General features: G+C 36.7%; 1 protein-coding gene across 2 annotated transcripts in view; it reads right to left on the bottom strand.

Moving 5' to 3' along the window:
- Nucleotides 1-534: 534 nt before the first annotated feature.
- Nucleotides 535-12,853, bottom strand: part of CCDC169 (coiled-coil domain containing 169) — a 57,502-nt gene continuing 45,183 nt past the window's right edge. For both annotated transcript variants that reach the window (XM_012811595.2, XM_012811596.2), the window contains one exon: nt 535-643. In XM_012811595.2, coding sequence (XP_012667049.1) covers nt 544-643 — 100 coding nt within the window. In that variant the 3' untranslated portion in view covers nt 535-543. The remainder of the gene's footprint in view (nt 644-12,853) is intronic.

Raw genomic sequence — 12,853 nt, 5'->3', positions numbered from 1 at the left:
GTAAGAAATAAAGATGAGGTGAAGGGACTTGCCCTAGACCTACAAAGTTCATGGCAGAGTGGGGAGTCTAATAGCTGATTCATGAATGAGGATTGTTTCCATATTTCAAATCAAAATTTAAAATGCATTTGATTTATGTCTTTGTTTAAACATAGGGTTTAAAAAACCGAGCATGCTATAGCCTAAAGTAGCAAAAAGTTTTTATGAACTCAGATTTTTAGCTAATAGTCCACTAAAAACCATAGCAATATTATTATCAGAGCACGGCATAGATATATTATTAAAAGCAAGCATAATGATGTGAACCTTCAGGTTACCCAGGATATTTTTTTAAATCACAAGCAGTTCTATTAGATATTTTAAGGTCACTAGGGAAAATTACATGCAGGCAAAGGAAAAAACTTCTGGAAAAGCATCTAAAGATAAGTTTGGCTTTTCTTTCTTATCTATTTCATTCCTTGAAAAATGTGTTGAACGTTAATTTCAAAAGATGGATACTATAGATGAAAAAAAGGAAGAAACAGAAATCCACCAGTTCTGAAATCATGGATTGAGTTTTGGAAGATGGTTTGATTTTGTAATCTTTTTTACTGGTCCTTTCTTGCCATTTGCCATCTTCTGATCAACTGGATTATACTTTCCCCTGAAATAAAATAAACATCAATCATGATTTTTCAGTCATCATTGTGTATGTGTAACAGAAACATTAGTTCGCCACAGAGGGAGAACTGTATGTTGCACCCAATTCCCCCAGTCCAGGGTCCATCACATGAAAATCTTCCCATGTATATTTTTTGCTTACAATGTAATCCTTGGTAGCCATATGTTATAATGTCTCATCTCACCCCAGCTGCAGAGGCATACAACTCATGCATAGATAGTCCAAAGACTGGAAACAGCCCATCAGTTTTGTCTAAAGATGAAATGGACCATTCTGATACTTGCCCTTGTTATTTGAATAGCTAAGAAAATAGACAGGGGAGGGTCACAAAGTAGAGCAAGGACAATAATAAGCAATAAGAACACACACATTCCTGTTCTTAGATTTCCATGGGATCATTTTTCCCTTCTTGACTTACAGATCTTTATAAAGCCAACTTTTCTTACACTCCTACTTGAGATAGCAAAAAGACTTTTTAGATCCCTGTAATGTACTTTTTTTTTTTTTTATGGGGGCTGGGTTTGAATCTGCCACCCCTGGCATATGGGGCTGGCGCCCTACTCCTTTGAGCCACAGGCACCACCTGCTGCAATGTGCTTTTAAAAATATTTTAGTTACAGAGTGATGTTAACAAAAAATGACTAAGGACTTGTCATTTTCTCCACTTCTCCATAAAAGCAATGAGAAATAGGCAAAAATGTCAGAAGTAACTTTTTTAAAACTTTAGGAATTAAGTGAGGTCTTACAGAAATCCTGGAGAATTGATAAAACAACAAGAAACAAACAGATAAAACTTTGTAAGATTACATCTTTGTAGCTTTTTTTTTGAGACAGAGCCTCAAGCTGTCACCCTGGGTAGAGTGGCGTGGCATCACAGCTCACACCAACGTTCAACTCCTGGGCTTAAGTGATTTTCTTGCCTCTCTTTTTTTTTTTTAATTATTTACTCATTTAACTTTTGTTGTTGTTGCAGTTTTTAGCCTGGGCTGGGTTTGAATGCGCCACCTCCAGTATCTGGGGCCAGCGCCCTATTCCTTGAGCCACAGGTGCCTTATTCCTTGAGCCACAGGCGCCTCCCATCTTTGTAGCATTTTAACTTACCCTAATGCCTACCCACTCTATTTTCCCCCTACACACACTTCCCCAGCTCCTCGGTAGCCTTGAAAACTGACAGCCCACAAGTGCAGTGAAAATCGGTAGCCTGGCAGACACTGTAAAAGGTAGAATGAGGTTGGAACTCCTTTAAAGTCTCATTCATTCCTAAGAGAATTTTCTTTATATAAACAGTCTGATGATTACCCGAAAGACCCAGTTACAAAGCAGTCTTTATTTGACCTGAGTTGGAGATGATCCAGTGTAAATAGCCTTTTTTCTAGGGGCATTTACTTAAATTACTAGAAACTTATCTTTAACTGATCACACCTGTCTAAGTCCATAGATAACAGTTAAGGCCAAACAAACAAAAATAAAAACAAGAAACAGGCTTGGCGCCTATGGCTCAACCGGCTAAGGCGCCAGCCACATACACCTAAGGTGGCGGGTTCGAATCCCCAGCCCGGACCCGCCAAACAACAATGACGGCTGCAACCAAAAAATAGCCGGGCGTTGTGGTGGGCGCCTGTGGTCCCAGCTACTTGGGAGGCAGAGGCAGGAGACTCGCTTGAGCCCAGGAGTTGGAGGTTGCTGTGAGCTGTAATGCCACGGCACTCTACCCAGGGGGACAGCTTGAGGCTCTGTCTCAAAAAAAAAACAAAAAACAAAAAACAAGAAACAAAAAACTAACCAGGAAGCTTAAAAGGAAAAGCTGAGAAATAAGTGCTAATAAACTCCAACATATTTACATATTTCTTGGAATCTAGAAGACTTACACACACGTGTAACTGTGTACATGCATAGGTCTACGTGCATACCCAAGAAAGACCTGAGAAGGCCGTAGGCTCTTGCCTCTGGCTGGCCTTGGGACTCTGTAAAACAGAAAGCGAAGAATAAAGTGGAGTTGTAATCTGCGTGGCTCAGTGTTGAAGATAGCTCCAACACATACACAGAGCCCAGGCATTTAAAGAAATCTCTGTCCAATCATTAGCTCACCACTAAGCTAACAAAGCAGAGACTTCAGAGGCCACACATGGCAAAGACTATAGACTCTACAGAATTATTTCAGATAATTCACTGAACAAGCAACAACAAAATAGTTACAACAACAACTGTGGGGAGGGGAGAAAATCTGATATACTGAGTGGCTACATTATATAAAATGTTCAGTTTCCAACAAAATATTAAAAGACATGCGAAGAGTAAAGAAAGCATGGTTCTTCACAAGACAAAAATTCAATTAATAAATACTTACCTACCCTGAGGAAGTCTCAGCAATAGATTTACTAGACAAAGACTTAAAATTCACCATTTTAAGTATGTTCAAAGAACTAATGGAAATCATACCTATGGACAAAAGTATGAGAATGATGTCTCATCAAATAAAGGATATCAATATAGACAACAATTATTCTTTAAAAAGAACAAAACAGACACTCTGGAGTGGAAAACTAAAATAACTGAACACTAGAGGGGTTCAATAGCAGATTCAAGTGGAGAGCAGAAGTTGAAGATATATCAATTCAAATTAGCCAGTTCAAGAAACAGACAATAAAAAATAAAGTAAGATGAATAAAGCCTCAGAAATTTTAAAACACCATCAGTATACCAACATATGCATAATGAGTATCATAAAAGGAGAAAAGAGAGAGAAAAGGGAAGAATATTTAGAAAACAGCAGGCAAAATGTCCTAAATCTGATTTAAAACGCTGATGTACAAATCTAAGAAGTCCAGCAAATTCCAAGAAGGATAAACACAAAGAGGTCAACTTCCAGAAACATCATAGACAAACTATCAGAAACCAAAGACAATAAATTGTGGTATATGTATACCATGGAATACTATGCAGCATTAAAAAAATGAAGACTTTACCTCTTTTATGTTTACATGGATGGAGCTGGAAAATACTATTCTTAGTAAAGTATCTCAGAAATGGAAAAAAAAATCCATGTACTCAGTACTACTGTGAAACCAATATATAATCACTCACACTTGCATATGAAAAAATGAAATACAACTATAGCCTAGGATGAAGGAAGAAAGGGGAGAGAGAGGGGAAGGGAGGGGTAGGTCGATAGAGGGAGGATTGGTAGGGGGACCACACCTATGGAGCATATTGCAAGTACAAGTTGGATCTATCAAGTGTAGAGCATAAATGTCTTAATCCTGTAACAGGGTAAAAGTGGTGAAGGCTATATTGTTTAGTAGGATGTAAGCATTCCAATTTGTACAAATGATAACACATTGAATCCTATAATGGCATAAATGTATTTATGATCTATGTACAAAAGACTTAATAAAAAAAAAAAAGAAACCAAAGACAAAGAGGATCTTGAAAGCAGCTAGAGAGAAACAACTCATTTGTACAGGAATCTCTAATAATATTAACTGATTCCTCATTGGAAACCATAAAGACCTGGGGGCAATGAGATGAAACATTCAGAGTACTGAAGAAAAAAGACCTTCAACTAAGAATTCTATACACAACAAAACTACCCTTATAAAATAAAAGAGAAATTAAGACAGTCCAAGATTAAGGAGAAGAACCTGGAGGAATTCATCATTAGAAAATTTATCTTGCAAGAAATATTAAAGGGAGTCTTTTAGTTAGAAATAAAATGACATTTGACAGCAATGCAAATCCACATGAACGAAAAACAAAATGGCAAAGGTGACTACCTAGGTAAACATAAAAAACAGGGAAAATGTATTTTTTGTTTGTATTTCTTTTTAAATTTCCTGATTCAAAACTAACTACTGTTACATAAAGCAATAGTTATAAATCTGTTGGATTGGCTTAGCACCTGTAGCACAGTAGTTATGGTGCTGGTCACATACATGGAGGCTGGTGGGTTTGAACCCAGCCTGGGACAGCTAAACAACAATGACAACTGCAACAAAAACAGCAAAAAAAATAGCTGGGCATTGTGGCGGGCACCGGTAGTCCCAGTTACTTGGGAGGCTGAGGCAAGAGAATCATTTAATCCTAAGAGTTTGAGGTTGCTGTGAGCTATGACACCACAGCACTCTACTGAGGGTGACACAGTGAGATGCTGTTTAAAAAAAAATTAAAATAAATAAGTAAATCTGTTGGATAGAAATAAAATATAAAGATGACAATAACAGTATAAAGTAAGGAGGAGGAGATAGAGTTATATGAAATAAGAGTTTTGGTATACTGTTGGAATTGAGTTGGTTTTAATCCAAAGAAAATGCTATGCGGCTATTATGCTGTATACTTCTTATTTGTTTTATACTTCTTATTATTTTTGTTATTGCAGTGTTATTTTTAATTTATTTTTTCTAATATTTTCAACCTACATTTGGTTGAATTTGCAGATGTGGAATCCATAGATATGAAGGATCAACTGTATAGAAATGGCAAAAAGGATATATGAAAAATGCTCAGTACCTTCTCAAAAGGTATTCCCATTGTTAAGGGATGCATAACTGTATACAAAATAATAAGAATAGAGAAACCTATAGAGGCAGAAAGGAGATTAGTGATTGCAAGGGGTCTGGGGGAAAGAGGATTAACTGACTGCCTACTAATTAGTATGGGGTTTCTTTGTGGATTGATAAAAATGTTCTGGTATTAGTGGTGATAGTTGTATAACCTTATGCATATAATAAAATCATTGAGTTTTATACTTTAAAAGAGTAAAGTTCTTGGTATGTGAATTGTATCTCAGTATGTATGTAAAAATTATTTTTTAAAAGTTGTATATTAGGAATAAACCACTTCCTATTAAAATGTTCTTTAGTTAACAATGTTTAAGGATAATTTCATCCTCTGGTGGAATATGGAATTAATCACAATCATTCAATTATATCTTATTTAATTAATAGCTCCTATTATTTACTGTATTAAATGCTCTTCTGTTACTTTAAGGATGTTTTAAGTAGTTTCCTAAATATAACCCATTTCTAAAAGATCTAATTGACATGATGATACTAATCACAAAGCTGAGGTACTTCACTGTAAGGTATGTTTAATCTCCTAGAAATCTTTTAGAACAGCGTTTTTGAAACTGTAGAATGCAACTTATTAGTGGATTGATTTGGTAAATTACAATAGCAATATAAAATAATAGTAAAGGAAACAGAGTAGAAGAGGAAAATGAACATATACAAAGAAAAGAAAAGAAAATATCCCTATGCATCACACATAGTAAGGGTAGATGTTGTTTTATGAATTGTTTCTGTTATACCTACACAAATACATATATGTGTATACTAAGTCTGTCAGCACCAGTCAAAAAAGTTCAGAAATCATTTTACACTCATGAGTATTGTGGTTTTTAAATAAACAATAGTAGCTAAGCCTCTTGCAAGATTATATTAGCATAACAGTATATAAATTTGTTACTTGTGTTTCATTACTGTAATATGTTATTTTTCTATTGCTTTTTGGTGCTTTGCTGATTATATTCAATAAAGTACTATATATAGAAAGATAATAATGATAATAGCTAATGTTTATTAAACTAGGGATTTTAAAATAATCTTTAATTTTCATACTAGTCATTCAATTTGGGTTTCATCATCCCCATTTTATAGGTGAGTAAACTGAGCCTGATAATGGTTACTTAAAGCTATGTTAAATAATAAATGGTAGAGGCAAAAATTAATTTGTCTGTCTACTCCAGAGCCAGTACAAATTTTCATTTACAATAGTCTCCCTTATCCATAATTTTACTTTCTGTGGTTTTAGTTACCCATGTTTAATGATGGTCCATAAATAGGTGTGTATAGTATAAGACCTTTAAAAATAACTTTTCCTACAGTATATTATTATAATTGTTCTAGTGTATTTTTTTTTTAATTTTTTTTTTTTTTGAGACAGTCTCAAGCTGTCCTCCTGGGTAGAGTGCCATGGCATCACAGCTCATAGCAACCTCCAACTCCTGGGCTCAAGCTAGTCTCCCGCCTCCGCCTCTCAAGTAGCTGGGACCACAGGCGCCTGCCACAGTGCCTGGCTATTTTTTTGGTTGCAGCCATCATTGTTGTTTGGAGGGCTCGGGCTGGATTTGAACCCGCCATCTAAGGTGTACGTGGCTGGCGCCTTAGCCACTTGAGCCACAGGCACCGAGCCTTTTCTAGTGTATTATTAGGTGTTAATCTCTCCCTATGCCTAATTTATAAATTACATTTTATCAGAGGTATGTATGCATAGGAAAGAACAGAGTATACATAATTTATAGGTATAGGATTCAGTATTTTCAGTTGTTTCAGGCATTCATTGGTGGTCTTGGAAGGTATTCCCCCTGTATAAGGAGGGACTACTGTACCACTTTGCCTCTATTTTTAAAAAAATACTATTACTGTATTAATTACAAAAATATTTCTACTGCTATTTTGACTTGAGGATTTCTATAGTCTATCTGGTAAATGGACTTTCTCTTAATTTTTCTCTTTTAATATAAAATTAAAAATGATTTATAGGGTGGTGCCTGTGGCTTAAAGGAGTAGGGCACTGGCCCCATATACAGGAGGTGGCAGATTCAAACCAGCCCAGGCCAAAAAAAAAAAAAAAAGGATTTATAAAGTACATATATTTTGATATAAAATACCAAAATGTATAAATATAAATCTTCCATAATCTCACTATACTATTTTGTATTATAATTTTTATTTACTATTACATACAGGTAAGCATTTTTCTATGTCACTTATGTATTCTCCTAGAATGTGATTTTCAGAAGTTCATAATATCATCATAGTTTATTGAATTATTCCCTTAATGTTGGATATAATGGTTGTGTTTTTTCTACTCTAGTATGTGAAACTGAGGTTGCACTACAGCCCTACTCCCTCATGGGTGTCCAACATTTTTTCTTTTCTGCCACACAGTGTAAGAATCAGAGTTATCATCTTAGTGCCCATTGCTCAGTGGTTAGGGTGCCAGCCACCAAGACAGGTGGGTTTGAACCTGGCCAGGCCTGCTAAAACAATGACAACTGCAACAAAAAAATAAAAATAAAAAATAGCCAGGCATTGTGGTAGGTGCCTATAGTCCCAGCTACTTGGGAGGCTGAGGCAAGAGAATCGCTTAAGCCCAAGATTTTGAGGTTGCTGTGAGCTGTGATGCCATAGCACCCTATGCAGGGTGACAAAGTGAGACCCTGTTTCTAAAACAAACAAACAAACAAAAACAAATCAGAGTTGTCTTGGGCCACACATTAAATACACAAATAGTAATGAAAGCTGATGAACAAAAGAAAAAGTCCATGCATACTTTTTGTGATATCTGACACCACAGATAAGCAAAATGATCCTTAAATAATCTGCATGAGGTCTGCAGGCAGCAGGTTGGACACCTCTGCACCTGGTTCCATCCCTTCCCCCATAGGTACCAATATTAATAATGCTCACCAAGAAACTTCCCATTTCAGAGCCTACTCCCCAGAGAGTCAACTCACAACAGTATTCAATGGACACTAAACTGCCTCTCACAGACTTATAATCTAGTGAGATACTTGTATACAGTGTCTAACAATTAAGTTCATGAACTCATCCTAGAAAAAGTGCTACAAACCTCATTGCTGAATATCACTATTGTCACCTTCAAAGTACTCCCCTTGGGAAGATATGCATCAAGGTGAATGTCTAGTCCACCCTTCAAAGCAATTTTGGAACTCTTTTTCTGGAATGGCCATTGGAGCTGTCATTACATTGCCCTCGATGTCCTAAATGTGATCAAAATGTCTTCCTTTCAATATTGTCTTTATCTTCAGGTAAAGAAAGACACTGATACACCAAGGTTATGAAGCCTTACCAAGCTGTTTGTACAGTGCCAATGAAACCTCATGGTGGAAAGTTCATGAACTTAATTGTCAGACCCTGGACATTTATGTGTTAATATTTAATTAGAATGAAGTTTTATTTTTATTTTCAAAATATTTCCTCCACTATTTAAGCAAATTAGAATAAGAGAAGTAATATCTTTTAAAAAAGAGGTTTGAACTGGAAGATAAATGTTAAAACAAAAAAATTATTAACATTTAAAGTGATTGTTCAGAAAGAAGTTAACATAGCAGGCTTGAGACTGCTGTCCTTATAAAAGCCTGCTTGCAGGGTTAGCCCTTGGCTGGTGTCTGGGAACTTATTGGTAAACAATGATATAAAACTTTCCCTAAGTGATAAGAATGATTCATAGTGCCTGTACTATTTGTACAAACAATATGATTTATACTGATCACCTGGGAACCTGAAATTTAGGTATACTTATGCAGAGGATGTCTACCTGATCTGAACCTAATAAAAACCTCAGGTGCTCCCTGGTCAGCTAAAAGTCCCTTCAGGCAAGAGCTGAGCCTGGAGTGGGCAGTAAAGCACCTTGTCCCAGGAGTTCCTGCCCCAGTTTCAACCTTGGGCAAACCCGCCAACTCCTGGCCTCTTAACTGCTACAGAGCTCTGTTTTGTCACAATAAATGTTTTCAGTTAAAACAAAACAAAACAAAAAACCTTGGGTGCTAAGTATCTACTGAGCTTCCCTAGTAGAAAACAAGTGCTGTCACACCGGCTGTCATAACTCTCTGCTAGAGGAATACGTGTCCCATGTGAGTATACTTGGAGAAGACTTTTGTAAGCTTGAGTCTAGTTTTCTCACACTTTATCTCATGAATCTTTTGCTTTGTTGATTTTGCTTTGTGTCCTTTTGCTATAATAAATCTTAGTCATGAATACAAATACATGCTAATCCTTTTGAGTCCTTCTAGTGAATCATTAAATATGGGAGTGGTCTTGGAGACCCTGACACGATGGTATGATAATTTTTATAGGGAAGTCCTTTATCAGAATTTAATATTTAAACTACGTTATATTTCCAGTGATGAAAATGTATAAAGATAATGAATTATAATTTAAATCATTTGTGACCATTCAAGAAAACACAATTTGATCCATCCAGCCAAATATTGAACAAAATATTGCTATCTCATTAATGTTCACTAATGAATTTTGCTACATTGTATAACTTGAGTCCCTTTTACCTTGCCCTATATTTGAAAAGGATTCTGTGATTTATAAAACTAATTTACACCTTGGTTTTTTTTTTATAGTGTTAAGTTATATATGATTATATTCCCTTATGTGGGATAAGGTTACATAAGACAAGGATTATGTGAGTAATTCTTCTATGTGTATTTAGTATGGGACCATGAAAAATTGTGTATAGCTATAACATTCTCAACCCATAAAACATTCCTCTGTTCTTTATCCTAAAATGATTTTGATTACATAGAAAAATACATAGAGTTCAAACTGCACTGTCATTTACATTTATTTCAGTGTCTACTCAAATGAACATATTACCTCACCAAAAAGGTCGACACTTTAATAACACAGGCACACTTTGTTTTGTTGTACTTCTGTTGCTCTGCATAGATAATGCGTTTTTAACAATTGAAGGTTTGTGACAACCCTGCGTTGTGCAAGTCCAGTGCCATTTTCCCAACAGCAGGTGCACACTTTGTGTCTCTATCTCATATCTTGATAATTCTCAATATATTTCAAATTTTTTCATTATTATTATATCTCTTACGGTGTTCATAAATCTTTGATGTACTATTATAACACAAACTGCTCATATAAAATAGCAAACTTAATTGATAAGTGGTGAGCATGTTTGACTGCTACACCAACAAGCCGTTCTGCCATCTTTCTCCATCTTTCTTGGGCCTCCCTATTTCCTAAGACAAAAATTGAAATTAAGTCAATTAATAACCCTACAATAGACTCTTAGTGTTCAAGTAAAGGGAAGAGTTGTACTTATCTCACTTTAAGTCAAAAGCTAGTAAGGAAGTTTGGTGAGGAAGGCATGTCAAAAGCCAAAATAAGGCAGAAAGCTAGGCCTCCGGAGCCAACCAGTTAGCTGAGTTTTAAAGGCAAAGAAAAGGATACTGAAGAAAATTAAAAGGACTACTTCTAGTGAACACAAGAATGATAAAGCAGAACAGGGATGGCACCTGTGGCTCAGTGAGTATGGTGCCAGCTCCATATACTGAGGGTGGCAGGTTTGAACCCAGTCCCAGCCAAACTGCAGCAACAACAACAACAACAACAACAACAACAAAGAAAGCAAAACAGTCTTATAGCTGCTATGCAGAAAGTTTTAGTGGCCTAGATAGAAGGTAAAAGTAGTCACAACATTCCCTGAAGCCAAAGCCTAATTCAGAGAAGGCTCTAACGCTCTTCAATTCAGTGAAGACTAAGAGATGTGGGAAAGCTGTAAAAGAAAATTTTGAAGCTAGTAGTAGAGGTTGGATCATGAGGCTTTGGTTTCTGTTTCTTTTTCTTTTTTTTGAGCCGGAGTTTCAGTCTGTTGCCCAGGCCAGAATACCATGGCATCATACCTCTCAGCAACCTCAAACTCCTGAGTTCAGGCAATTCTTCTGCCTCAGCCTCCCAAGTAGCTGAGACTACTGGTACTGCTATTACACCCAGTAGAGAGGTAGTCTCACTCTTGCTCAGGCTGAGCTCTGACCTCCTGAGCTCAAGAAATCCACCTGCTTTGGCCTCCCAGGGTTATAGGCATGAGCCACTGGGCCCAGCTGGATCATAAGGTTTAAAAAAGAAAACTCTCCATGACATAAAAAGTCAGGTAAAGCAACAAGCACTGATGTAGAAGCAAGTTATCTAGAAAATCTAGCCGAGATAATTGATGAAAGTGGCTACACTGAAAATTAGATTTTCATGTAGACAAAACATCTTTTTATTGCACTAGGACTTTCAAAGCTATATAGGAGAAGTCAGTATCTGGCTTCAAAGATTCAAAGGACAGGCTAACTCTCTTGTTAGGGGCTAACATAGCTGGTCACTTTAAGTTGAAGCCAATATACATCCACCACTCTGAAAATCTGAGAGCCCTTAAGATTTCTGTTAAATATATCTGCCTGTGCTCTATAAATGGAACAAGAAAGCCTAGATTGGCTTGGCACCTGTAGCTCAAGGCGCCAGCCCCATACACCAGAGCTGGCAGGTTTGAATCTAGCCTCGGCCTGCCAAACAACAACTACAACCAAAAAATAGCCCAGTGTTGTGGCAGGCACCTGTAATCCCAGCTACTTGGGAAGCTGGGGCAAAAGACTCGCTTAAGCCCAGGAGTTGGAGGTTGCTGTCAGGTGTGTTGCCATAGCAGTCTACCAGTGCAACAGTTTGAGGCTCTGTCAAAGAAAGAAAGAAAGAAAGAAAGAAGGAAAGAAGGAAGGAAGGAAGGAAGGAAGGAAGGAAGGAAGGAAGGAAGGAAGGAAAGAAAGAAAAGAAAGAAAAGAAAGCCTTGATTACAGCACAACTATTTACAATATGGTTAACTAAATATTTTAAGGCCACTATTGAGGCTTATTGCTCAGAAAGAAAGAATTCTTTCAGAATGTTACTGCTCCTTGACAGTGTAGCTGGTCATTCAAGAGCTCTGATAGAGAGATGCACAAGGAGATTAACATTGTTTCCATGCTTGCTTACACAACATCCATTTTGCAGCCCATAGACCAATAAGTAATCTTTATTTTCAAGTCTTATTATTTAAGAAATGTATTTTTAAGGCTATAGCTGCCATAGATAATGATTTCTCAGATGAATCTGGGCAAAGTAAATTGAAAATCTTCTGGAAAAGATCACCACCACTCTAGATACCATTAAAAACATTCATGATTCATTGGAGGAGGTCAAAATAGAAATGTTAATGGGAGTTTGGAAGAAGTTGATTCTAATCCCCATGGATAACTTTGAGGCATTCAAGACTTCAGTAAATGTGGTGGAAATAGCAAGACAACTAGAATGAGAAGTAGAATCTATGGATGTGATTGAATTGCTGCAATCTCATGACCAATTTGAAATGATAAGAACTTTGCTTCTTAAGGGTAAGCAAAGGAAGTAAGTCTCTTGAGGTGGAATCTACTCCTGGTGAAGATTCTGTGAATACTACTGACAGAGCAAAGTATTTATAACATTGCATGGACTTAGTTGACAAAGCAGCAGCAGAGTGTGTGAGGAGTGACTCTAATTAAAAGAAGTTCTAGTGTGGGTAAAATGAATGCTATTAAACACCATCACATGGGCTCGGCACCTATAGCTCAACCGGCTAAGGCGCCAGCCA

This window comes from Otolemur garnettii, unplaced genomic scaffold (genome assembly GCF_000181295.1).
Source record: "Otolemur garnettii isolate 467f Iridium unplaced genomic scaffold, OtoGar3 scaffold00167, whole genome shotgun sequence".
In the NCBI taxonomy this organism is placed as follows: Eukaryota; Metazoa; Chordata; class Mammalia; order Primates; family Galagidae; genus Otolemur; species Otolemur garnettii.
This window is presented reverse-complemented; position numbering and strand designations above follow the sequence as displayed.